This window comes from Poecile atricapillus, chromosome 5 (assembly GCF_030490865.1).
Source record: "Poecile atricapillus isolate bPoeAtr1 chromosome 5, bPoeAtr1.hap1, whole genome shotgun sequence".
Classification (NCBI taxonomy): domain Eukaryota; kingdom Metazoa; phylum Chordata; class Aves; order Passeriformes; family Paridae; genus Poecile; species Poecile atricapillus.
The window spans coordinates 15,432,820-15,458,693 of record NC_081253.1 but is presented as its reverse complement, the minus strand read 5'-3'; the positions used below and the strand labels follow the sequence as shown (position 1 = coordinate 15,458,693).

At 51.8% G+C, this 25,874-nt stretch overlaps 3 protein-coding genes across 11 annotated transcripts in view; 1 reads left to right on the top strand and 2 right to left on the bottom strand.

The window, feature by feature from the left end:
* Window positions 1-105: 105 nt before the first annotated feature.
* On the bottom strand, window positions 106-9,872 carry PLCD4 (phospholipase C delta 4). Of its 8 annotated transcripts, none has more exons than XM_058840286.1 (17): window positions 9,753-9,869; window positions 7,079-7,128; window positions 6,571-6,729; window positions 5,876-6,104; window positions 5,532-5,661; window positions 4,921-5,152; window positions 4,325-4,526; window positions 3,896-4,040; window positions 3,312-3,464; window positions 2,809-2,949; window positions 2,294-2,450; window positions 1,846-1,962; window positions 1,387-1,565; window positions 1,115-1,250; window positions 874-1,023; window positions 630-745; window positions 106-452 (listed from the first exon to the last, which is right to left on the bottom strand). In XM_058840286.1, the coding sequence occupies exons 2-16, from the start codon at window positions 7,101-7,103 to the stop codon at window positions 639-641; spliced, it is 2,262 nt and encodes a 753-aa protein (XP_058696269.1). In that variant the 5' UTR covers window positions 7,104-7,128; window positions 9,753-9,869; the 3' UTR covers window positions 106-452; window positions 630-638. The 8 variants fall into 8 exon arrangements, with proteins under 8 accessions (XP_058696269.1, XP_058696268.1, XP_058696266.1 ...); XM_058840285.1 differs by adding an exon at window positions 7,268-7,342 and having other exon boundaries at window positions 106-745; window positions 7,079-7,131; window positions 9,753-9,865; XM_058840283.1 differs by adding an exon at window positions 7,268-7,342 and having other exon boundaries at window positions 106-745; window positions 9,753-9,865.
* A 650-nt stretch (window positions 9,873-10,522) lies between these two features.
* On the bottom strand, window positions 10,523-22,780 carry CNOT9 (CCR4-NOT transcription complex subunit 9). Of its 2 annotated transcripts, none has more exons than XM_058840121.1 (8): window positions 22,645-22,780; window positions 18,775-18,954; window positions 18,287-18,402; window positions 16,707-16,816; window positions 15,863-15,972; window positions 15,313-15,411; window positions 12,818-12,909; window positions 10,523-12,135 (listed from the first exon to the last, which is right to left on the bottom strand). In XM_058840121.1, the coding sequence occupies exons 1-8, from the start codon at window positions 22,666-22,668 to the stop codon at window positions 11,967-11,969; spliced, it is 900 nt and encodes a 299-aa protein (XP_058696104.1). In that variant the 5' UTR covers window positions 22,669-22,780; the 3' UTR covers window positions 10,523-11,966. The 2 variants fall into 2 exon arrangements, with proteins under 2 accessions (XP_058696104.1, XP_058696103.1); XM_058840120.1 differs by having other exon boundaries at window positions 10,523-12,142; window positions 12,819-12,909.
* Window positions 22,781-22,872: 92 nt separating this feature from the next.
* Window positions 22,873-25,874, top strand: part of USP37 (ubiquitin specific peptidase 37) — a 34,805-nt gene continuing 31,803 nt past the window's right edge. Inside the window, exons 1-2 of the mRNA XM_058839900.1 lie at window positions 22,873-22,987; window positions 23,801-24,008. Coding sequence (XP_058695883.1) covers window positions 23,853-24,008 — 156 coding nt within the window. The 5' untranslated portion in view covers window positions 22,873-22,987; window positions 23,801-23,852. The remainder of the gene's footprint in view (window positions 22,988-23,800; window positions 24,009-25,874) is intronic.

Here is a 25,874-nt window from a genome sequence, read left to right as displayed (position 1 = left end):
TGAAAGCCCTGTGTGAACAGTGGGCCAGGTGTCCACAGAGAAAGAGCACAAACCCAAGCTCAGTTCCCCATCTCTGCCCAGCACCGCTGCACCCAGACCCAAACCTGTCACTGAACAATTTATTAAGTTGCTTACAGAGAAAGGATGGGGTAGGGATTAATTTGGGGCTGTAGAGGCCAAGGGATGTGATGGGGCTCTGCAGGGTTAGGGGGCAGTGAGAACCAACTCCACTCCCAGCTGTGCCCAGCTCTGGGGCTTGCTCGGCTCCAGCCTTGCTCCCCTGACTGGGGGGGGACCAGCCCCTGTAGCAGAGCTGTGCCACGCACCATCCATCTCTCCTCCTCCCCACAGTCAAGCTCTGACCATGGGCCAGCACAGGGTGCCTGTGGTGGGTGGAGAGAGCTGCACTGGCGTAGACCCCACACTCATGCATGGGCAGCAGCATCCTGGACCTGGAAAGGGGAGGTCAGTGCTTTTTCCCAGCCCTCAGAGGCTACTGCAGAGGGAGTCACAGCAGCAACAATGACACAGGGATGACAGAAACAGCTCAACAAAAGGGCAAGGTTCTTGGCTCCATGGCCCCAGCTGCTCAGAGCTGGCTCTATGGCTTCCATCCGGGTGCTGCTCACCCCATGAACTCAGTCCTGCTCAGGGCCAGGTGGCTCAGTGATGCGGATGTGGACAAAGAGCGAAGAAGGTGGGATGCTGGTGCCATCCTTTGAGAGGAGATGGATGTGGCGATATCCTGCAGGAAGGACGGCAAGGTTCTGCCTAACTCGAGTCCCATTCCCCCTCTCTAGTACCCAGCTGAGCCCTAGACATGCTTGCAGGGCTGTTCTGGGCACCCAAAACCACTGGGCAGCAGCCACTCACCGGGTTTGATGTTGGCAAATGCTAGGGTGAACTGACCCACAAAATCATTCCTGGAAGTCTTGTCATAATCCTCCACCACAAAGCGGATGAGGGCCAGCTCAGGCACGTGGAGCTGAAATTGTAGTGTCTCATCCCAGCGGGGGTTAAACCCTGGGAAGAGAGGACAGGTGCTGAGAGAGTGAAGGACAGCAGGGATTGTGCCTGGGCACAGCAAGGTCCGTGGTACCACTGTGGGTCTCACCGTTGTTCTCAATATACTTGGTCTCCTGGTGCGCCTGGTCCGCAGGGACCCCATAGATCTCCACACGCACCAGTGGGTCAATGATGGCTCCCTCCTTGCTGTTGGCCACTTTGGGCAGCTGCTGCCCACTGATTACCTGCAGGGCCAAATATACCTTTTGTGAGGCCACTTGGCCCCAGCACACTGCCCAACAGAGTTCCCATCTGTCTGGAACCAGCAGGGCCACAGGCCACAGGTCACAGCTTCCCCAGGGTCTCTCCACAACCCTGTACCTGGATTGTCAGGGTGATGGGGCCGGGGCCTTCCCAGCTGCTGGGGTCACTGGGGTTGAAGAGAGTCTCCTTGTCCCTCATGAAGGGTGGTTTGAGCACGTAGCCACAGTGGCCATTCTGGCTGAAGAGCCCATCACACAGGTCCATCTCCATGCCAGCTGTCTGGAAGTTCAAGGCCACTGGAGGGCGGTGGCAGAGAAAAGGGTTCAGAACAGCTTGGAGATCCACTCTGCTTTGAGCTGAAAACCAGCCTGTCCCCATAGCCAGAGAGATGTGGAGTTGCATAGAGGAATAAGGTACTAATGCCTGCACCCCCCCCAGGGCAGTGCAAGAGCCAGCAACCTGACCTGGCTCCAGATGGGGTTGTAGCTGGCACTGACACAGGTGTTGATGGTGGCATTTTAGCATAGGACTGGGGGCATCTCCCCAGCCCACAATCCTGCTGCTCTCCAGCCTTACCAATCTGGCACCCCACGTTCCACATCTCCTGGGGGCTGTAGTTGGAGGAGTCAGTCCTCATCCCGCTGGGGTAGATGCGTGTCAGCTGCCAGGCATTGTGGCGAACAAACTCATTTCCTAGGGATAGAGCATGAGGCCCACCTGTGGGATAATTCTCTGGCCTGCACAGTCACCCACATGTACTGCCTATCCATCTATCTATCTATCTATCTATCTGTCTGTCTGTCTGTCTGTCTATGCACCCACCCACCAATTCTCATCCCTCTCCCTGCTCAGGAATCCAGGACTTGTTTTCTAAGCCAATAACCTCATCACCTACCAGAGCTAAACCCCACAGTACAATCCCACTGGACCCTGTTTCTCCCAGACAGGGAAACTTTGGCGGTACCCATGAGGAAGCCATCTACTCTGTCCCGGTCATGCGGTGTCACTGCCCTCTTCATCTCACCTTCATCCCGAATGAGCTTCCTGGCCTTGGCTTCAGAGAGGGAGGAGATCTCAGAGGGCCGGGAATGGCTGCGGGCCTCCTGGAAGCCCCGGAAAGGCACATTCTTGCAGTAGATGACACAGTCAGACAATGCTTGTGCCAGGGTCTCCTTGTCCTTCTGCAAGGCAGAGCCATGTTGGGTCCCTCCTGATGGGAGCATCATCCACCAGCACTCACCCAGGCCAGGGGCTGTAGAGCCAGGGCAGGTAAGAGCAGCCAGGGGTGTGCTGGTGGGTGGCAGCAACCCTACTGTGAATGTCTTTCTGCCAGGAACAGAGCAAGCAGGGGACCTCCAATATGTTGCCACCATAACAAAGAGAGGGCTGGCATGGCCGGGGGCAGAAAAGGCTGTCCTCCCTGCCTGGTGATGTCTCTGCAGTCTCTATCTCGCCCCTATGCAGCAAGATGTCATCATAGCTCATCACTTTGTCCAGGGGCTCAGCTCTCCCAGCTGGTCCCCCGCCTGGGCCACTTACCTTTGCCCTCCGCCTCTCCTCCTCAGCCTCTGCCCCATTGTCATCATCAGACACATCAGGTGCCTCATCCCCTGGCCCATCCAGGGTGTCCTCCAGCCGCCCAATCTTCTTGCCCTTCAGCAAGATCTTGTGCTTCAGCTCCTGTGGGGTTGGGGATAGAGAAGCACCTTGAGCTACCCAGAGCCTTCATGGGCCTTGTGCCCTTGGACCCTGCACTGCTGGAGGCCAGCACGACAGCTCCCTTCAGCACTCAGAAGGGGGTGGGGTAGGAGGGTTTTGCCCAGCTGTCTGATTCTGCAGGACATAGGGAGACAGCCCTGGGGATAGCCTTGGCACTTCTGTGAACATGAGGACACAGTACCCACCCTCAGCATCCTCAAATGCTTCAGTGGACCAGGACAATGCTGGAACAGGTTGGCCTATTCTCTGAACAGCAGATCCACCTCCTTACCGCACTCTCAGGCAGGAGAGAGATGCCCTGCACATCTGTGCTCTGTCCCTACCTCTGGGGATGGGAGCTGGGTGGGGACATGCCCATCGATGGTAGTGGTGAGGAGCTGTTCCCCCAGGATGTCCTTGAGCTGCTGGGCCAGGACCTCCTGCTGCTCCATGCTGCAGTGGTTCTCCAGAGACAGGATCACCGGGTAGTCTGAGGTCTGAGGAGCAACATGCACACCTGGAAATAAGCCTTGGTGGGGCTCGTAACCTCTCATAAGGGCTTCAATCCAGGCGTGATCAGTGCCAGCACGGAACCCCTTATGTCTGTTTCTCCTCTGAGATCTTCATACCCCTCCAATCCCCCACATCCCATCTCACCCCTGCATCCCCAAGAGTCCACGTCTGCATGAGCCCCCAACCCCTGGAACAGCACAGTGCAGGCTGTAGCTTAGACCCCACAGTAATAGGCTGTAGCTAATCCCCAGAAAGTGACACAGCCACCCTCCTCCCTGCAGTGTGACCAGTCCTGCTGCATCCCCAGGTGTGTGAGCCTCAGTACCACTCCCCCTCCAAGGACCCATCACTACCATGTGTTCTCACCCACCAAGGACCACCCACGACCACCAGCACCTGGGGAAGGGTGCCTTACCTTGAAGGCGTACTTCCCCAGGGTGCTCACCACCTCCCGGAAGGGGATCTTGGAGGTGAAGGTGTGGCCGTGGTACACCATGGGCTCCCCATTTGGCCCGTCCCAGCAATCCACCTCCAGGCACCGGCAGCCCCGTTTGAGAGCCCTGAGGGTGGGTTGTCACCCCTGGAACCCTGCACTCAGCCAGGGCACCAGCTCCCTGCCCTCCCCTCTGCCCATGGGTGTCATCCCTGAGGGACCAGGGGACACCCACCAAGAGTGGGGATGCTGTCTGATTCTGCAGGACATCATGCAGGGCATGGTCAGAGGAGAGCAAAGGACTGCAGAGGAGCAAAGGAGCTTCTGGGGTTTATCCTATGGAGCTGCTCAAGACATGGCACCGGGGTGGGAGGGTGTTGGAGTGCAGCTGGAAGGGAGCAGTCCCTTTACCTGATGTAGCCCTCGATGCTGCTGTGGCCCCGGATCTGATCCTCTATCAGGTAGGTGTTGTGGGAGGAGGAGATGAAGTAGTGGCAGAGTGGCTGGCTCATGTCCTGCCACAGTGCCTGGTGCTGGGGGTTGAAGATGGAGCCCTCCAGGGAGCAGAGGTACATGAGGAACCCGTCAGCACTCAGCACATGGCGAGCCCGGGCTGCAGGCACAGGGGGAGGTTCAGCCACAGCCAGGGACATGGAAGAGACAGAATGAGGGGCAAACAGGACTGCTGATGTCTCCCAGAATCCCCAAACTGATGGGCACAGCTGCTGCCAGAGTCTGGGGCACAGAAAGATGCCACAGGGCAGTAACTCTGGAAAAGTGGGCAGTGGACCCCAAAACTGGGACTTGTACACCATGGGTGGTCAACCTTCTACACCAAAATGGTCCAGGAATGGACCAAATAAAGGGGAACAGCACCCAGATCACACCTTGGTGTGCAGCTGTTCACACCAGGATGGGGCTGGGAATGCTCCTGCCATGGCACTGTGAGCCTGTGACCCCTCCTTAACCTCATGCAGAGCACAGCCAATGTCTGAGTAAGCTCTCACCTGTCTCTGATGGTTCATACTTGTCAATGAGCTCCATGGCCAGCTCCTCTGTGCCCTCATCCTCCAGTTGCTCCTCCCGCAGGAAATCCACCAGCTCCAGCAGTGTCAGCTTCTTTCCATCCTCAGAAAATTCTTGGAAGAGGCTCAGCACCTCCTCACGCTGTGTGAGAGCCTTGTAGAAGAGGACAAATTCCTCCCCTTCCAGCGTCCCCGACTCTGACTTGTCAGCATCCTGTTTACAAGGGAGCTCCCTCAGCACCCAGATGGGGCAAAACGGGGTGTCTTGGCCACCAAAGCTGCTGTGGGGGGATTCTCCCACCCCAAACAGAGGGCTCTGAGACCCCACGCCAGTGGCAGGCATTGATCAATGGGGGAATGGATGAATGGGCAGATGGAGGGCTGGTTGGGTGGACTGATGGATGGATGGCAGGAAGGGATAAAAAAGCAGATGGCTGGTTAGCTGGGTAGTAGATAAGCAGCTAGATGGACAAATGAAGCAGGAAGGAGGAGCATGTTAACAAATAAATGAACAAATGAGTGTTTGCAAGGAGGTTTTGTACATCTTGTTCCAGTCCCTCCAACCCGTCCAGACTCTCAGGTGCAGTGCTTACCTGGAAGAGCCTCAGGGCATGATCCTCATTCATGTCCACATTCATCATCTTCAGGAGACGCTGCACCTCCTTGAAGTTCATGCGCCCATCCTTATTCTTGTCAGCTTTCTGGAACCAGTCACGAATCCATGTGCGGGAAGCCAGGGCAAATGTTAAGGAAAAGGATCTTGGCTATGAGAAATAGGGCTGGGTATTATCAGAGGGCATCTTTTCCTTTTCCTGCACTAATGCAGATGGTGAGATGCAGAGCAGCTACACACGTGCTGGGGTAAGGCTGAAGATGCAGGGCCTGGGGGATGATCAGCAGTGGGTGTGGGGGGCAGTGATGCTATCAGGAAGGATATTGGTCTATCTTCTCCCTTTGGTCCATGGTGGTGGCCACCTCAATGAGCTGATGCAGGCCCTGTATCCAGCACTGTGCCTCCTCTGCTGAGCCAGCAACGAGGTCCAGGTTGCCACGACGGCCGTAGAAGACAATGGTGAAGCAGCGCTCAGGGGGGAACTCCTCGGCCACACTCTGCAGCACCTCTGACTGGTGCCCTTCCCGCACCGTCTCCACATCGCTGATGGAGACTGGGGCAGAGGGAGGGGATGCCTGTCTGTAGGGGACAAGGACCACAGGGCAAGGGGCACCACCCACAGACATCTATCCTTCCAGTCATTCCTTCTTCTAATCCATCCACCCATCCATCCATCCACCCGCTGAGCTAGTTATCTATCCATTAACCACTGAGCTATCAAGTCAGCCAGTCATCCATCTGCCCCTCTGTCTGCTTACTCCTGCACTGCCATTCCAGAGGTTCCATTTGTATCAGCTGCAATTTCCACTTAGACCTTTTCAACCCATGGGTCCTGCTGGAGGCAGGATGTTTCATGGAGAGGTGTGGGTGAGAAGAGATCAAACATGCATACAGAGTCTCTCTTCAATCCCCCAGCACCCTTAGCAAGCATGGCCCATGAATTTCCATACCTTCACATCCATGTTCACTCTGAAACCTACTGATGGCCTCATGGCCAACACACATCAGCTGGTACTCACAGGCAGACTCAGTTTTGCCTGTCCTCTTGGACTGGTACCAGATGGTCATGCAGTCTTCCTGCAGCTTGAAGTAACGCTGCTTCTTCCAGCTCTTGGACTTGACTTTGCGCATCAGAGTCCCCTGCTGCATCTGCTCCAGTGTGTCTGTGAGCTGGATGCCTGGGGGCAGCATGGGCTGCATCACTGAGGGCGGGGGTATCCAGGCACTGTGCCCTGGTACCTTGCTTCCTCTCACCTCTGGGATCGCACATGGTCCCTCTATCCGTGAGGGAGGAGGGATGAACCAGAAACAAACTCCCTTCACCACAAGAGGTGCACAGGGTAATTCCCCATCAACCCTTCCCATCCACCCTTGGCACTTCCAAGCCCAAATCCCAATGGCCATGGTGGGGTAGGTATGCTTCTGAGTGCAGCAAGGTGAGCTCATCCCAGAAGCCAGATTTGCCTCGGAATAAATCCAGATGGCCCGATGCCCTGCCCTGCACCCATCCTCTGCTGGGGCACTCACGGGCGTTGCACAGCAGCGATGCCATAGCTTTGCCTTCTCCACGCTGGCAGCTGCTGGGGAGGGAAGAGAGAAGGTGGCTGGGGGGAACAAAGTCAGACCCTCATGCTGTGCCCAGGTCCCACCAAGTGGGCTCCAGCCATATCCACGTGTGCACGAGGTGTGTGTGCCCCTGCCCACATATGAGCGCACCTGTGTCTGTCTCCTGCTGGGTCATTGCATTCCTTAAGTGTCGGGTTCACACTGCCATACTCATGAAATATTAATCTGTGTTACCGGGAAGCCAGAGCTCAAAAGGTGTTTGTGGAAAACAGAAAAACTTGCCAGCGCTGACGCCCCACAGCCCAGTGGGTACCAGAGCCCTGCTGTTCCCAGGTTGCTGCTCCCAGGTAAGAAGCAGCTGCTGAAACCAGGAAAAACTGCTCTGGCAGTGTCCAAGAACACCCTCCACCACCTAGGAAACAACCCCAACCAGCAAATTTGAAAGTAAAGGAGAGGCACAGCTGTGATAGCAAGGAAGGGAACACAGAGCAATGACCCTCAGGTCCTACAGCTTCTTCTCCCCAGGGAATAGCAGCACCCACTGCAGTGACTGCACTCTCAGCTGTACAGGGAGCACATGGCAGTGAGTGGGACTATAAATACTACTGGACAATGAGGCTTTGATTAGGCTGTTGAGACTCTAATGATGCTGACAAATCACTGGATGTGCCTGCCTGTCACCCAGGTGCTGGAGCTTAGCTTTGGAGGAGCAGCTGGTGGGCTGGGATTTGGGTGCAGGAGGGGACCAAGGGTCCCTGGGAGCAAAGGGCTCTGTGCCAGGGTGCAGGGGTGGCAGCTGTGCCCTGGGTCCCTGACTCAGCACAGGCACCGGTGATGCAGGGCTGGGAATAGCCAGTGCCGTCAGCATGCAGGCAGCTGCCCAGCCACTGCCAGACCCTTGTGGGCTCTCAGGCCAGACAGCAGCCATCCCCTGTTCAGTGTGGCTCAGCAGGGAAGAACAGCGCTGGCCAGGGCTGTAGCCTTGCCCTTGTGAGACACCCTAGTTATGGGGCAATCGGTGGCTGTTTGGCAGTCCCCAGGGCGCATAGGGATCACCTGTCCACTCTTGGGGACCTCACATGTTGCTGGAAACATGGGGTAGTTGGGAAATGCCTTCCCAGTGCCCAGAGCTGGGGCTGTGCTTTCCCGACACTGGTCCTTCCTACAAGGCTCAGGACTTGCTGCTGTGCCTATATCCCCCCACACCCAACCCACAGGGCACTGACCCACTGGCACAAGACTTGGAGTGCCCATACCCAAAAATGGGGGGTGAGCCCTGTGCTTCTCTTGTGCCCTGATGCTGGCTAGCACAGCTCCAGTAGCCCCACATCCACCCCCCCACAGTGTGCTCTCAGCCCCTGCACCCCATGGTCCTCAGGGAACCAAGGGGGCAATCCCAGTCACCCATCTGCCTGCACCCTCCTGCTTTCCAGCAGCACCCAGCCTGGCACAGCCACTTCACAGGGCCATAGCTCTGGGAGACCACCAGCTCTGCAGCCCCTGTGCCACAGCAGATGAGGGAAATGGACATGTTTTAGAGAAGCTGGAGTGGAGGAAGAGGCACTAGAGCTGGAGAAGCAGGGAGACATGCTGGACTGGGACAAAAGATGGGCTCAGTGCCACCAAGAGTTCTGTCCTCTTGGCACTCTGCCATGCATGTGTACAAGGTGGCAGAATGTAGGGAGCAGCTTGTAGCCCGTGGGCCCATAACCACACTGAGAATTTGGAGCTAAATTTCTCCCCCAGTGCCAGCCCTTCCAGGCTCCCAGCACAGCCTAAGCATGCCCAGTCCCAGCCATGGAGCAGTGCCTTCCCCACAAATGCAGAAGAGAAGGGATGATCCCTTCCAACCAAAGGAAACACAAGCAAACACAAGGAAGAGCATGTGGATGCAAGACACATCTATTCTGCTCTCTCCTGTAGTGTGAGGGATGCCATGAGCCCCTCACAGCCTGGCCCCACGCAGGCCTCCTTGCATGCCCCCCCGGTCTGAATTACATTGTTGAGCCAAGCAGGATGAGCCAGGGTGTGGAGAAACCCAACCTGAGAGTTTCGCACAGGGCAGCTGCCTTCTGCCAGAACAGCCCCAGCTAGCCCAGCACACTCTGCGCCATCCCAGCGTCTCTCCTGGTGGTGACAGGCCCCAGCAGAGCTGGACAGCCAGTGAGTGTGAGCGGTCCCCAGCCGTTCCAGTGCAGAGTAGCCCGGCAGAATAAAATGCCACCATACGGGTGACCGCGCCAGAACAAGGAAAGATGATGCCTCTCAGCGCCCTTCAGGCACCCCCCACACCTTGCTGCCCCACTGTGCTTACAAACTGCCCTCGTCCTAGAGCTTTGCTAAGCTAGTAGCTGACAGGGGCAGAAGGACTTGGAGGCGAGGCGGAGAACAGACAAGAGACTCCGGGATGGGGCAGCAAACCCCAAGGGATTTGGGGCTCAGAGGAGAAATCACACCTTATGGCAAAGGAGACAAAATAGCCGGCACCTGCCCCGCGCCACCCCAACCGTGCAGCCGCTCCGGAGCACCGCAGCCCGAAAGACGGGGTCCCGGAGCCTGAGGGTCCCAGAGCCTGGGGGTCGCAGCCCCGTACCCGCCGTCGCCCCCTCCCCTCCGCAGGACGCGCGGTCCGTACCCGCTCTCCGTTGCCGCTCCCCTCCGTTCCGCTCCGCCGGTGCTCCACCGCCAGCAGCCGCACGGAGCCGGGGCTGCCCGCCCCTCGGCAGTGCCTGGGCGGCGAGCCCTCCCCCGGCCCCCGGCCCCCCGCCCCCGCGGGACGCCCCCGGCCCCCGCACGCCCCGCAGCCGCTGCCTCTCAAGGTCGCTTCGGATTAAGGTCACGCCACTCCCGAGGCGGAGCGGGGGGGGCGGGTAAAGAAGACAGTGGAGGGGCCGGCAGGGCTGAGAGCGTCCTGTGGCGTCCCTCGTTTAGGTTCGAGCCCCCCATTCTTATCCTCCGGTTGAGCCTGTCTGTCCCCGGAGCCGCTTGCACCCACGGGGATCCAAGCTGAGGCAGCCTTGGGGCAGGCCGAGCTGGGGGCAAAGGGTGCGGAGCAGGGACTGAACTTTCGGGTGGGCGATGCTCTAACACACCTGGACGCCGGGGGAGCGCGGCCGCGCTTGCAAAGATGCTTCAGGGAGGCAGCGAATGCTCTCTCCCTGGCAGGCTCTCTGCCTTCCCGCAAAGCAGAACAGAGCAGTGTCCCCTCCACGCTACCTGCCCCAGAAGAGATGCGGCGCCGCGCCACAGGGACATAGCCAGCTCCCACTGGGAAAAGCCACTCTTTCCAGCTCATATCCCCAACACGGCACAGCCCGCCCTTCCTCCCATCTGTAATAAACCCCCACCGCAGCGCTTGCCCCCACCACCCCCGCGAGAGACCAGACCAGGACCAAGCTCTGCTGGCTGGGGTTTTATTATTTATTAATCCGAATTTAAAAAAAAAAAAACAATCAACCAAACAGAAGCATTTTCACACCCCGGCAAGGTCAGGGTGAAAAGGAGGGAAAAGGCAATGGTTATAAAACAGGAACCCGAGGGCAAGGAAGAGCTATGCTCTGCCCTTGTTATGCAAGGCTGTGAGAGGAGGAGGGAAGGGAAATGGTGGGATTTAAGACACTGTTGGCACGACACTGCAGATGATCAGCAAAATGGGCTACTCGAAGAGGGGGGAGAAATTAAGTAGCTGTCCAGGCTTGCCTGCAGCCAAGAGCACGCTTTGCTGCCGCAGAGCCTGGGAGCTCCTCCACTGCTTCCAAGAGCCCTCTGCGGCCACATTAGCCCCTCGGCACAGAGGCGGCAGGTAAGTGGCTGCTGGTCCAGTTTAATTGCAGTGGGGCCGTGGCGGATGCCAAGGCAGGTTTCAAAGCTGAAATGGATGCACCTGGAGCGCAAGGAGGGGGGGAAGGGAGGGGACAGGACTGAGAGGCGCCTGGTGGCCAGCAGCGGGTGCAGAAGGCAGCATACCTGGAGCCTGCAGGCAGCAGGGGATCAGTCGGTGGCCTGCCCACCGCCTCAAGGCAGGTGCCCTCACATTGAGCTCCATGTGATAAGCCAGTCAGCAGCCTTCCCAGGTCTAGATGAGAGGCCAGCACACATCAGCCTCTGGCCGCTGGTCAGCTGTAGGAGCGCACTACAGCACAAGAGGCACAATCCTGCCGTCTTCTTTCCCTGAGCCCTGGGAAGCAACCTTGTGACGCATGGGTTCATCGCAATTATCCACCCCTCCTCTTGGGGCAAGCACTGCAGTGGCCTGGCTGCAGCCACTTCCTCCACACACCAAAGGAAAGGAAGAGAGCTCACTGCGCCAGATGGATGCAGAGCCAGGAGCAAGGATGTGCTGGCAGGGAAAAAAGCTGTCCCTGGGCTACCTGCAGCTGAGTAGCAGTATTAGGAGGGGATAAAACTGGATCAGCTTTTATTCAGTTCACTCATCTAAACAGACATGTAAACAAGAAGTGACAAGGAACTGGAGGGACGTGGCGCACATACCTGCTGTCATGCACCACTAGGGCGGAGGCTGAGTTTGCTGGAAGAGTGGACATCTGCACTATCCCCTGCCTGGAGGTGGGGGAAGAGATGCCACCCAAGCCTCCCGGAGAGACTGGGATCTATACAGATTGTTTTTATTGATTTTTTTTTTTTTTTAAGCTGTAGTATCAGCATTTGCTGGTGTTGGGATCCCCGGAGGCTTGCTGCACTGCTACAGAGCAGCCCTTTGGCTGGGTGGGATGGTCCGACAGGCCGGCAGCCAGCTGGCGTGCCCAGTTTGTTGCAGAAGAGGTCACCTGTTCCTGGTTCTTTGTAAACCTGAGCTGTTTCTTCCCCAGTGCCCCACCTCCCCCAGCAGTCACTGCGGAGGAAGGGGGATACCCCGTGGGTCAGTGACTTGACCCTCTTGCAGGTTCTTGACAAGCTGAGCCAGCCAGCGTTTTGTGGTGGTGTCATCCTTCAGGACCTGGGCGAAGGTGGTGTCCTTCAGCTGGTCAGGAAGGCACTGCCTGAGAGCTTCACGTGCCCTACATCAAGAGACAAGAAACGGGGCCCAACAAATAAACTCACAGGGGCAAGAGGGGAGCAAACCCCAGTGGGGACACAGCGTTGCCTGGAGGTGTCCCTGCCACAGCCAGACAAGGAAAGCACTGAGCAGCAGCACCACAGCAGGTGGCACTCAGCCAGCCAGCCAGCACAGCTCCCACCCCTCACACTAACCCAGCCAAGCAACACCTGCACTCCAACACACAGCAAAAAAGTAATGCGATGCCAGGAGAGACTCAGGCAACAAATACACACCCAGCAGCTTTGGGCAGAGCTACTGGTCAGCAGGAGACTAGTTTTGTGAATTATGAATTTCATCTACTGCTAACAGCCTGTCTGATGAAGAAGAGGGACAGTATAGTGTACCTTCCACCTCAGCCCTTCTTTGTATCTTGTTCAAGCTACATTTGGGCTCAGGCAGTAGTAACCTGCACAGCTAGAATTTCCACAATCCCCAACAGTCACTGTTTCTCCCATGTACCATAGAAGCTCCTGTGACTGTCAGAAAAAAAACAAAGCAAAAACCCCACCCATCTTCCACACTGAGCTAAGGCTGACAGACCAGGAACCTTCATTCCTCCCAGATGGGCACTGTGGAGAACTGAAGAACTGCGCTTCCAAGGGCACAGGACAAGCCCCTGCCCAAACTCATAAAATGTTTACCTGGGGTTATCAGAAAGGCGAAGATAGCAGCGGACAACATGTTTCAGCAGCCGTGCCGATGGCTCCTTCGAGAGCTGCAGGACCATTTTACCCTGTTTGGCAGAGGCCAATGCCACCAGTTAGTGTCTAAAAGAACAGCTTCACAATCGCCAGAGACTGGGAAAGATCATTAAATCACTCACTCTGGCTTCCCACACAGCACAGCCCATTACCTTTTATCTAGATACCCTTGCACGGAGCCTGGTGCTGCTTGCCAAGTTGCCTTTGAGAATAGCAGCTTGCCATGACTTGGAAAGGGTTCTCCCAGAAGCTCGGGGAAAGCTCATTTTATTTCTGTTTAATTTTTACTTTCCTAGGACTTCTTAGCAACTCTTTGTGGGATTAAAGAGAACCTGGGGTTTCCCCCTCATGGAAGACAGACACATTCCAAACACTTTGATAAACTCAGGCTGACTGACACCATGAGGTGTGCTCCCAAGCTCTGCAACACCCCCTGTTCTAATATGAATGCCCTTCATTTCAACATCCTTTTAAGACAGTAGCAATACCCTGGAAAGCCAGGCCATAGGACCGGGCTCACCCACAGCACGTGTAGCAAGATCCTTATCCAGTCTTAGCATGCATCCAAGCAGCGTATTTTTCCTTTCTGCTACATCCCTCGTGAAACTGTTCCAGGGAAGCAAGGCACAGACAGATCTTCCTGGCCCAGTCTCTGTTTCCCACAGGAAGTAGGACTTTGCACATGGCTGCACCTTTGAACGTGCTCAGCTGAGCAAACAGTGTGGATGCCTTCACACACCTGCTCTGAAGAATTTAACAGACTGCTGGCTTGTATTTAGGAGTCAATCACATCTGCTCAACAGGTTTATTTTTTTCCTGTAAACTACATTGGCTAGCACTAACCATTTTCCCCATTAGCCAAATTCACCTGTATTTCGATATCCTGGTCGTTAGCAATTAGCAGGTCCCACTCATCTGCCCTTTTGCAAGCTTACTGTTCTTAGCAATTGCCTAGGATACCAATTATTTCTTCAAAATAAATAACCACAAGCTCCTCAGAGAGTTCCTGGATGGAAAATACTAACTGGCTCTTTTAAAAGCATGTAATACTTGTGTGACATCTTACTCAGTTATCAAGACATGGAAGTAAATCATCACCCTCATTAGACAGGAGTACACAATCCTTATTTTTGAAACAGACAACAAAAAAATCTGTTAATATTTTCATCTTTCTTCCACTATGGAATATTGACCTTGCCTGCCAGTGCTTCACCCAATGGTGGGACTACACATGCTAACACAGCTTTACACACCCACATCCTTCTGTGTTCAAGGAAGAATTCACATCTGGGAATAGCATGGTTACCTTCCCTACCTCAGAGTTTCTAATTGCATCCTTCACTTTGTCCCCAAGTCAGATATACTTTCATCAAAGCTTCTTGAATGCAAAAATCACACCACATTGGATACTAGGGACATCAGCTCAAAATCATTCATATTTTGCTGTTTGTGGGTGAATAGGAGGCAATGTTTTCTTTACATTTGCAAAAGTAGACAAGTAAATATCCCTAATGAAAATATTTTTAGTCAGAGAACCAGCATTGCTAAGTGCCTAACTTACTGCTGCATTTTCTTCTCCTGAGACCACTCTTTAAAAAGCAAACAAACACACACAAAAGCATGGCAATAACTATTCCAGGGTAGATTTATATTCCCCTTGGCAAGCTCAAGCTGGGGCTATTACTCCTGGGATGAACAAATTTTGAGTACCCAAACTTGTCCTTTACAGGGATCACAGAATGGACAGAACTTGTTTGCTCTCTGTATTCGAACTCAAAAATTTGAGCACCTGCAGCTGCTAGTAGGAGTCAGATTCAGAAAGGAAAAAAATGTGGGTGGCATTCCAGGCAGCAAACAGAAAACCCATGAAACTCCTTGGTCAAAGACACTGTGGGTGCAAAGAGTTTCTATGGGTTCAGAGGGTGGATGGGACAAACACTAGGGCTTACTACATAGAAACCCCGCAAGTGGCCCCAAAAATCCACAGCTGTCAGCTGTGGGACTGTTATGAGGACAAGGATGATATATACTTGCCCTGCTCTTTCAACATGTTGTGAGAGACAGGGATGGGACATAGATCCATGATCTGTGCGATCATTATTACATAAAATCTAATCCATTCACATCCCACCAACAACTGGAAACACCCACAACTCTGGAAAATCTTTTTCTTCTCTGAAGAGGTTTACCTGTTTTGTCTTGGGGACTTAGTATATCACAACTAATATGTGTTCTCTTGACATGGAAACCAGAAGTATACAAAGGAAACATGGAAGCAGAGCTACAGTACCATAAGCAATTAGCCCAAGAATGATTTGCCTTCCTCATCCTGTGCTCCAGCAAGACAGCAGTAAAACAGTTGCTGAAGAAGCTGACTGCTATAGCATGGTTTTTTCTTTTTTAGATATAAATACTTTAAAAACAAATAATCTTACCAGTATCATGGCAACATGGGAAAACCGCTCATAAGTCTGACAGATATATGCCAGCCCTGTGTCATCCAGGAGGATTTTCTGAAGAATAAACGTAGCAACCTAGAATGGGGAGAAAGCAGAAACCAAAGCATATAAACAACTTACCTACCCTGAAAAAGGACACCCTTTGTGTGGCCCTCTTTTCAACTCAGCCCCAGAGTTGAAAAGCTTTCTAGCAGGTAGCAAATGCTTTACTCAGTGAAAGTTAGAAGCCAAAAGAAAATGCAGGACAGTACACAATACCTGGTATCTCTGACTAAAGAAAAGAGATGGACACAAAGCAGAGTGTACAAGATGACTGGATTCAGGTTGCATAAGATGCCAGCTACTGCCAGGCCACTCAGGCAGCCTCAGGTCTTGGTCTGTTTGGTTTTTTGAGGAGGTAAAAACTCCACTCAGACTTGTTCCAGCATTTGCAATAGCAGAGAAATGAGCTCTGCAGGGCACTGGCTACCTGGTCAGTCAGAGATGAACAACAAAGTGTCTTTATTAAAACAAAAAAAGAAGGTACCGTTTTGGAGAGCTCACTTCCAGACTCCATAATACGTAAGCACAGGGGGATAATTTCTGTTGTCAATAAGAAATTTATCACTTCTTGCTCATCAGTTTTCACCAAGGCCCCTTGAAGTAAAAGCAAAACCCAAAATCAGTAAATGATAAACTGTTTCAAAAAAATCTCACCTTTCAAAGAGGGCCTATGCTCTGCCCTCCCCAGAAACCATTCTGTCCGAATGCCAGGCAGAGCAACTGTCATGCTAGACATGTTGCAGCACATGGCTGGAGAAGAAATAATTTTGGCAGGGTAAAAGTAATAGGTTTGGGGGTTATTTTTCAGAAAGAGGATGCATTCTTGTCTCTCCCTCAGTAATAACACAAATACAAGAGCATCATGGCACCCACAGCAACTTCTGGGACGAAGAAATGCATTTTAAGGCATTTTGATACTCTTTATGCATTGAGAGATAAAATGGTTTGGGCAGGAAGAAGAAAGAAAAAAAAAACAGGATAAGAGGAAGACAGGGAAAATATACCCAAGTGAATCAATGACAGAAACCCAAATAAAGACCAGCCTGCACCCACCCATCCCAATGCCTAGCTGGGAGGGCTGAGGGTGAAGGTACAAGTCTGCAGGTACTTGTACTCAAAAAAAAAATATTTCTGGCAATGCATTTAGATTTCAGTGGGTTTTTTGTAAGTGAAAAGGAGGAGCGGTTCCTTCTCTTAATACTACAGGACTTGGAAAACCTCTGTAACAAGAGACCTCTGACTTTGGTCATGCAGGTCTCTATGCCCACAGCATGAACTGCTCTAACTCAGTAAGAGCTCAGTGCTCCAGCATTAGTCTGGCTGCTTACCAATGACTCCGAGGCTTGTGAGCCGCAGGTACTCGAATGGACGTGTCTTGCTGACTGTGTGCAGGAAGGGGTACAGGAAGAGAGGAATATGAGCTGCCAGAAAAGCTGATCTGTAGGAAAGAAAGAGCACACCATGTGAACAACAAGGAAAACAAAAACAAGGAAAAAAAGTGAGCGCACAATCTAGCATCACCACCCAGAGCTTCACACTATTCCTGGTGGATCCCATTGCTACTGCTCCTCAAAAGTGGGTAACAGTAAATTCACTGATGGAAAGGCATAAAGCAAATCCTGCACTGGGCACAGCACAAAATCTAACACCTGATCTGTCAATTACCTGCATTCCTGCCTCAGCTGACCAGAAACTGAGCACAACCTATTGTTCTTATTACCTCCTCCTGCCACCCAGACCCTGTTTTGTACACTCACTGCTGCATTTCACCCTGCAGGTTCCCAATGGCAAGGATTGTCCTCCACAATGCCTGTGAAAAGTACCTCTCAGAAGTAAAGACTGGATGAGCTTTAGGTATCATCAGTTTAAATGTGCACCAACACCTTTCTCCCAGAGTCCTCACACTGCCTTCTGGCAGTAATGAAAAATAAAGACTGCAGGTGGAATGCTGGAGGTTGCTCTGCTAACAGAGGGAAGCTCTCTTACACAATCATCCAAAATACTCCTCCATTTCAGTTTTCAATCTTTAAATGTAAAGACGAGTCATCAAAAGCTATCCTATTTCTTTGGATATCATCTCATGGAGGATTGCTGTTTAACACTGCTCCGCAGCAGCTCAAAACCAACTTCAGCTATGCTGCTGCTCAGCGGTAACAGAAGCATGAGATTGTGGATCTCTGGGTAGTTTCCTCCTGAGTTTTAACTACTGATTTTGGCTGAACCAACATGTTGTTCTTCCCTACTGACATGGACTGGGCACAGATTGAGAAAATATGAAGTCAGACTCTGGCTGAGAACTCCAAAAATGGTTCTGCTATGGCTCCCTTGCCTCACACTTGCCTGGCAAGAACAGTCCTGTTCATTCCACCCTTTCAACACCTGGTTTAAAATTCTGTAAGCTGAAATTGAAGGAGTTTCTTTGATTTCACAGAATATTCTGAGTTGGAAGAGACCCACAAGGATCGTGGAGTCCAGCTCTTAAGTGAATGGCCCGTATGGAGATAGAAGCCACAACCTTGGCATTATTAACACCGTGCTCTAACCAAGCTCCTTGTCTAAATAATTATAAGCTCAAGGATCCTTGCACTTAACAACACTCAACAGAAAGGTAGCCTCAGCTCTGGCTGACCTCTCAGAAGCTGCCACAACGCAATGTTCTGAGCATTTGAAAGATCTCAGGATGATCCAAGGAATGCAATGCATTTAGGATCATAAAGCTGTCATCCTGATAATCCATGCAAGCAAATAAAAAGCAGCAGGCAGCTGCCTATCTATCAGCTCTGTTGTCTGTTTCACTTTTCTCAAGTAAAAAAAGAGAAAGGAGTTAAAATGCTTTTAAAGTCAAAGATATGTGCTGAGGTGTCAATATCAACACCTCAGAAAACTCACACAACTTGGAAGCACTTACCTCGTTTCAGGGTGTGATGCAACACACTGTAGTAGAGCTAAAGCATTGCAGACTCTGTTGGACTGATGGGCTGTCAAAGTCGGAGGGTTGATTGATGGGTAAATATTTACAATTTCCTAAAAATTAACAGAGAGTGGAAAGTTAAAGGAGACAAATATCAGAAAACTACACCAAAGCACTTGCCTGGCAAGGAAGTGCAGTGACAGCAGATAGCAGTCTGCTCCCACCAAGCATCACTTTCAAGTTACACAGCAGCCACCTTGCTGCCCAGGCAAGGGCAGAGCTGGGTCAGTCAATTTGACATGGAGTCACAGGAGTGCATTCAAACCTTAATCTGCTCCCCTCACCACATGATCCAATAAAGATCATATTCCCAAGCAATGGCGATAAGGGATCCCTCCAGTTCCTCCCCAGATCCACCTCATGGATGCACAAGCTCTGCAACATGCTGATGCCGCACCATGGAATAAAGACACAGCCTGACCCACCTGAAGGAGTGCTGCAATTGTGCCAAATGAGTGCCACAGCATTGGGGCGAGGTCAGGCACAGACTCGCGCTTCTTGCTCAGCTCCAGCAGTGCATTCTCCCGTGTCTCGGGGCTGGACAGCTCATTGATCCATTGGTAGATCTTTTCACGGTCAACCTGAGCCAGTGCTGTTGGCACAGGCTGGGAGAGAGACAGGAAAGCTTCAGTCTAAATATTTTATCCAGTTCTCACCCAAACTGTTCCTACAATCTGACAGAAAAAGAAACTCCCAACTGAGAGGGCGGGACCTAAAGCTCTATTAAGATGTTCTGGTTATGGATCCTCCCCTTCCTTAGATTAGTTTTAGTATTTCACCTATTTGAAATTCCAAGGCTTTATTTCCTGGCCTGACTTGTTAAGACAGTCTCTTTTAATCCTCTTGTCAAGCACTACCTTTGTAACTTCATTCAGCAGTGAGAGCCAAGCTACTGCCCATCTGTGCCAACAGAGCTCCTGGGGAACGACACATACTTCAGCCAGCTTTCATTTGCTCCACTCGTGTTTAGCATGCATTTATTTCATGCTTCAAGTGCAAGATTCCACAGGTTCAGAGTAAGGCAGAGGTTACCTTTTTCTCTCCACAAACACCCATGACATTGGAAACTGCCAATGAGATTCACTCAGTGCTCATGAGAAAAATCTTCATAGAAGTACTAGAAAAATGTTCACTACTTCACCATCAGCATGACACCAGCCACAGCCAGGAACAGCTGCTGTTACCAATGGCTCAAATTGATACCAGGTACATTGTCCACATGCATGGAGCTAAAAGGGAATTTTTCAACAACGACTTTGTGCAAGATCTCAGGATGATTTGATTCCTGTTCAAAATAAGCCCAGAGAAGGGTAGATCTGTATTCCTAGCCAAAACACATTTTCTACTACCTGGGAGAAATCCAGATTTTGCTTCTGCCTCTCTTGAGACATTGGGGAAAGAACAATATCAAGACCAACAAGTTCTCAATACAAAAAAAATTAGGAAGAAGAGAGAAAAGAGGGACTGTATCATAATTTCTGTAGAAAAGGCAAGGCAGGAGTCTTTCACTGAAACTTTGTCTCCGGTCTCTGCTGGCATAAGCAACATTTGGTGCAAACAAATGCTCTGCAGGCTTCCTAAGGAGAGAGTTTGGTGACGCAGATACAAAATTTTGAGGAAGACAAAAACTATCACTAAAACCTCCTGTGTGAACACTTCCAAAAGCCAGGTCAGAACCTTTTCAAATACTGCTGTAGTGGTTGTTACTGAAGCCAAGCACAGCCCTGAGCCAGCCCAACCAGCATGCAACCAGCTCTGCATCCTGCTCTGCACGGTGATCCCAGCTGGGAACAGGACTGTATTTCTTCCTTTTTTAACCCCAACTGAAACTTTCCATGTGCTCCCCACAACAGATGCAAGCAGAGCCCACACCACACTGACAGCAACGCTGTCACCAAGCAGCTCACCACCAAGACACCGCACAGGAGAATACCGGGGAGACAGGAACTGCAAGTGGCTCAATGAGACCTGAAGCCACATGGCAGAGGCATTCCCAGAAGGGATGCAGGAGTGATGGACAGAGACTTCTAAACCTTTGGCAGACACCAACAGCTTTCCTTCTCTATGTCTGCGAAAATTTCCCTCCTCTGTTTATCCCATTTTATAGTCACGTCCAAAGAGACTCTTCCCCAGCTGTGGGACTTCTCTCTCCTCCAACCACTTCCACTGTATTTAACTTAATTGTTCATACATAAGCCAATGCAGTGTTATCAGTCCCTGTACTCTAGGGCTCAAATACTTTTTTAGCTGTTCATATTTCCTCCTATCCTCTTTTTTCTCACTGCCGTGGTTTAGGGATGGTATTCTCCAATTTAGTGCTCCACTGAAACCACTCCAAACCATTTGTCACCCATTCCCTTCCTCCTTCCCCTCTCAGTCCCCCTGCTCCAAGATGGAAAGGGGAACTGGAGGTACAAAAGGTAAAGATCACAGGTTGAGATAGGAACTGGAAACAGCAATGAGATAAAAAAACCTAATAACTAACATTAGAGACAGAGGGTAAAAGAAAAGAGAAGTTATTGCTCGTCCCACAGAATGCCCCTCCCAGCAATATCCAACTGCTTCCTGGGTCACACCAGCCCAAACCCAAATCAAGTCCTTTCTCCCTCCCTGAAAAATGATGTGAGGTGGTACAGAATAATCTCTGGGGCCTAGCTATGCTCCCTCGGGTCTACTGCAAAAATTAACTCTGTTCTGGCCAGAACCAGGAAACTCACCTACTCAATTTGTAATTTTTTCCCTAAAATCTCTAACTATATTAGTGATCCTGCCAAATTTCTTGTGCCCCTACAACTGTGAGTGCAATTGTAATGCTAACTTCTATACTGAAGCTCAAAAAGAGAAGGAGAATGAACAGAGCTCATTTGTTTTTATGTGGGACGGTGGATTGACAAACAGTGTAGCAATAATGCTGTTATAATTATGTTATCTAAAGCTTCCATCTATTTTTCTAGACACACTAGTTTCAGTTCCTGTAAGCTTAAATACATCGACCCCTTAAAAGCACAGCCATGCACTTGTGATCCCTAGAGAACACTAAGTAGATTTTCCACACAATTAAGTTTATGATGTCCAATATCTGTGTTAGTCAGAATAAACTGCTTTTCACAGGCTCTACAGTTGCTCCTTTTGTTTTAGTTTAAATAGAAATATGTATTTTTTTCCTAATTCCCTATTTCATGACTGTTTCTTCTTCTCCCTCTACGACCCAAAATTCTGGGGAACCCTGAGAGCCACACAAATCCTGCAAGCTCCAGGACAGAACCCCGCCAGGCAGACTTTCTTCTGCACACAAGGAAAGCAAAACCTACCAACAGTATTAGACAGGAAAAATCTTGAAACACCTTTTCTCCTTCTTGGAGAATCCATAGCCAATCTTTGCAGCTTCCTGCGGGGGATGAGGGCAAGCACCAGCTATGGATGGTACTGCACTGTAATGAGGCAAAAGGGAAGTAGGAACAGGCAGCATCTGCTGCCCTGAGGGGCTTTTCACTATCTACTCTTTCCCTCTGCAGTCAAGGCCAGCAGTAAAACAGCTTCCCAGAGGGCAGAGGAGGTGGCTGGCACCCGGAGGTGCAGCAGATGAGTGTTTTAAGGTCTCTTAAAGAAGATCTACTCTGAACCTTGTGCCTCAGCGGGAGGGTCTTCTTTACCTTTTCTTATCCCACCCTTTCCTATCCTCATCCTTTTCTTCCCTGCTCTTCTCCCTCCACACACTCTCTGGATAATGTTTTGGATTTATTTTGGTTGTAGATTAATAAATTTTAGACTTTTATTTGCTTTTCCTCTATGTGCTTTTTAAGTAGCAGAGCAAACCTTATCAACGAATTTTGTCACGCTTCTGCTTTTGTATTAAACCAGCTTTTACCGATACTTTTGCTAGTGGTTCTTCAAGGGACCTTAAAACACTGATTGGCTACAGGAGGCACCCAGGCGCAGGGAGGGAGCAGGGCAGACAAAGGGCAGGAGAAGGCCTGTGTGATACACACAGGGCAGAGCCGGGCCGCCCAGCAGGGAAACCCTCCGTGCCCCGGACGAGCCAGGCCACAGCAGAGCCCGCACCGCCGGCACGGAGCAGCCCCACGGCAGCAGCCGGAGTTGGGCAGCTGCCAAATGGCCTCCGCCGGTGATGCCGAGGGGACGGAGCTCGCGGGGGCCCCGCCACTCCGCGGCCTCAGCTTCCCCCCGCAGCCACCAGCGGCCGCGCTCCCGCTCCCCGCACGGCCCGCGCAACGGGGCCCCATCCCCAGCGCCGCCCCAGCGCCGCCCGGCGGGGAGCGGAGCCGCACGCTCACCGCGGCCGTGGCCAGGCTGTGCATGGTCGGAGGGTGGGCAGGGAGCCGGTGCCGCCTCAAGCCGCCGTCACGGCCGCCGCCATGGACTCGGTGCCGCCGCGACCTCTCACCCGCCGCGCGGGGGACGCCGGGACGGGGCCGGGCGGGGCCGGGCCTGCGCGCGAAGCGGGCGCGCGCGAGGCGCGCCGGGAAGGCGCTGCCGCGCTGACGTGAGCGGGCGCGCGTCGCGCGCCGTCTCGCGCTGCTGTGGCCGGTTCCCGCCATCCGCCGCCGCCCCCTTCCCCCGCCCCCCCGGGCCTCGCCCCGGGCCCCGCGGGACGCACCCGAACGCGCCGGAACGCAGGTACCGGGGCTCGCCGCCACCGACTCCTACCCGCTCCCGCCGGCCGCGTGCCCCTCCCGCCGCGCGGCGACCGCCTGCCCTCAGAGCGGCCCGGCCCGGGGCGGGCGGCGCTCCCGTGCTCTCCATGTCCCTGTGCGGGTGAGAGGTGGAAGGGGAGCGGGGCTAGGCCCGGGAAGAGCGGGAGCACCGCCAGGCCGGGCCGGGAGTGGCGGCGCCTGAGCGCGGGATGCCTGGGGGAACCTCCCCGGCAGCGCCTCCCGGGCTGCGCGCAGGGGCCGCTCCATTCATTCCTTCTGGGTTTTATCGGGAATACGCTTCGCCGTGCTTTCCGGAACCCTTGGGGCTGTGTCTCGCCCCCGGGCCCGTGGCTTTACCGGGCCAAGAGCAGCGGGGAAAGCTGGAGACCCCCGTTCCGGGCCCTGCCAGGTGGCCGCGGATCCCGCGCCGTCAGAAACGAGCTCGTTTTCTTTCTTAGGCTTCCTCCAAAACTTTGGTTCCCATCTCGAACTGGCTTTCCTCGGGCACTTTTTTTTTTTCCCCTTAGATCCGTTGAAGTTAAGGGGTTTTGAGGACTTCTGTGTCTGAAATTGTGTCTGCTCACCTTTCAGCAGTAAGGAATCGGTGCACTGCTGTTCATACTGGGAGAGATTTTTATTAATTTAACTTTCCTTCACTGCTGTACAGCTCTTCCTCACTGTGTTTAAAAACAATCAAACGGTTCTACCAAGCTTCTACGGAAAGTTCAAGCCATGCTTCCGTCTTCCTTTAGCCATTATTTGGCCCGCCAAGTTACACATTTCTCCTTTTTACCAGGTTTTTAAGGTGGAGCACGCTTACTCTTGATAGCTCTTTTCTGTGAGAAAGCATGGCTCTGTTAAAGGTGCACGGACCTGTCCGGATGCGCAGCATGCAGACTGGGATTACAAAATGGAAAGAAGGGAGCTTTGAAATTGTGGAGAAGGACAACAAAGTGAATCTAGTAGTTCACTACAATGTTGGAGGAGTTCCAACGACATTTCAGGTATGCCAGACATTAAGGCTTTTGGTGGATTGTGCTCTCTTCTGAGCAGCTGTCTCCTTCAAGGCTATTAAGTATCCCGCAGATTTCCCTCTGTCACTGTTTCTTGTTCCTCCTTTCCTGAACACAAATCCCTTTGTATAACTCTCCAGTAAATAATTTACACGTATTGTTAAAGGATCTACCAAGGTTGGCATTGAGATACCACTGAACTGGAAGAACCAAAAAAGCAGAGAAAAGTTATAGAAGTATAGAGCATTGTGGCTCCCATTTTAGATTTTTGCAGCCTGTAACCTTTCTGTTACTGGCACATTTGCATTCTCTAGGGATCTAGAAGATCCTGACCACTTTGTACTGGCTGTTTCCCCAGCTGAAGGGTAATGGTGTTAATACACCTGTAGCCTTTTGCAAGACTTTGCTGAACATTAGTTGTTACAGTTTTAGGTTTTAAATGCAGATGCAGATCACTGTTAAAGATTCTCTTGAAATAGTCAGCCAAAATTTTTCTCATTATATATTTGTTTTCAGATCAGTCTTCCAAGATTTTGTGCAAAATGCCCTAAATCAAAAGCAGAGTGCTTTTTCTGTAAGAAATACATACCTGTTTTAAAAATATGTAAATGACCCAAGAGCAATTGGAAGAAAAGAAATCCAATCTTATTTAGCAATTTTGCAACAGCCTAAACTGATCTATATGTTGGCTTCTTTTTCATGCCACTGTTGTTTTTCATCAGTAATGTTCACCAGTCTGTTCTCTGAGCCATTTATTTCTGTGTGCAGATGCTATGAAAAAAAGTTTATTTTTAAAGTTAGGTGTTTGCTGCCTTAGTGTGCTAAAAAGTCTCAGCAAAGAATCTGGCAGCTAGTGTTGCCTTGAAAACAAGACTGTGAGAAAATTGTTAGCTGTGGATTGTTCTCACCTGTGTTACTGTGGACTTGAAAAGAGTCTCTGCCTTCTCATGTGTGCTGCTGTGGCTGCAGGTTTGGTTTAATCCGCTGTTGGACCATGTTGCTCCTGAGGAGAGAGCAGTCTTGTCTTCCCCTCCCTGGGTGCTTGTTCTCACACACTCCTTTCTGCCTGGATGAGTGATGTGATGTGACAGCAGCTCCAAGGGAGGTTCCACAGGGAGGATGAGCCTACAGAACAGCTAACCATGGCCTAAAGGGGCAGGTTTTGTTCCCAACCTCTCATGTCTGCTGTCTGGCACTTGTCAGATCTTTGTGAGCACAGTGGAGGGTTTTCACAGAAATTTGGGGAAAGGACTGAATGCAGGACCTAGTGGAGGGGGTGATAAACCACCATGCAGCTGGCACTGCAGCAAAGGAAGAGGAGGAGGCTTGTGCTGGAGGGTAGTTCATGTGAGACAGCCCCAGGCTGTTGGCATGCCACTTCAGGTGTGACAAATTCCCCATGATCTTGCTTTAGAAGTGGCATTCCCAGTTTTTTTGGCAAGCTGCTCTGAGAGGACTGTGGGTGATTTCCCTGCCTGTTTTTACTTTTCTGTAATGGAAGGTTTGGATGGATCCAGTGTTATATTTTTTTTTTCTACAGTGTCTGGTGTGTCATCAAATTTCTTCTATCAGATGATGTTTTAGAAATGTTTCAGAGCTTAAACTAAATTGTCCCAGATAGTATTAAGAGAAATACTTTGTTTCCCTGCACCTGCCAAAACTTTGTGACACTGACTGGGTCCTAGTAGGTGCATTAAAAGAGTATGGATGTAGTCTTCTGGCAGCATTTTGAGTTTAAATGAGTTGTTTTGCACTGAGATAGTGAAGTAATTGTAATCTCTTTGCACTGGGCTCAGTGTTTTAAGAGAGAATGAAAAACTTGGAGCCTATTATTCAATTCTTAGGTCTTTGAAGATA

What these genes read in the sequence shown, in the direction of transcription:
- PLCD4 (XM_058840282.1), bottom strand. Translation starts at nt 7,103, where the DNA reads ATGGCATCGCTGCTGTGCAACGCCC. An exon ending in ATCGCTGCTGTGCAACGCCC is followed by an intron (nt 6,730 to 7,078) that starts GTGAGTGCCCCA and finishes TGCTGCCCCCAG; the next exon opens with GCATCCAGCTCACAGACACA. An exon ending in GTATGAACCATCAGAGACAG is followed by an intron (nt 4,527 to 4,920) that starts GTGAGAGCTTAC and finishes CTGTGCCTGCAG; the next exon opens with CCCGGGCTCGCCATGTGCTG.
- CNOT9 (XM_058840120.1), bottom strand. Translation starts at nt 22,668, where the DNA reads ATGCACAGCCTGGCCACGGCCGCG. An exon ending in CAATTGCAGCACTCCTTCAG is followed by an intron (nt 18,403 to 18,774) that starts GTGGGTCAGGCT and finishes GTTAATTTTTAG; the next exon opens with GAAATTGTAAATATTTACCC. An exon ending in TCGCCTTTCTGATAACCCCA is followed by an intron (nt 12,143 to 12,818) that starts GGTAAACATTTT and finishes TTCTTGTCTCTT; the next exon opens with GATGTAGGGCACGTGAAGCT.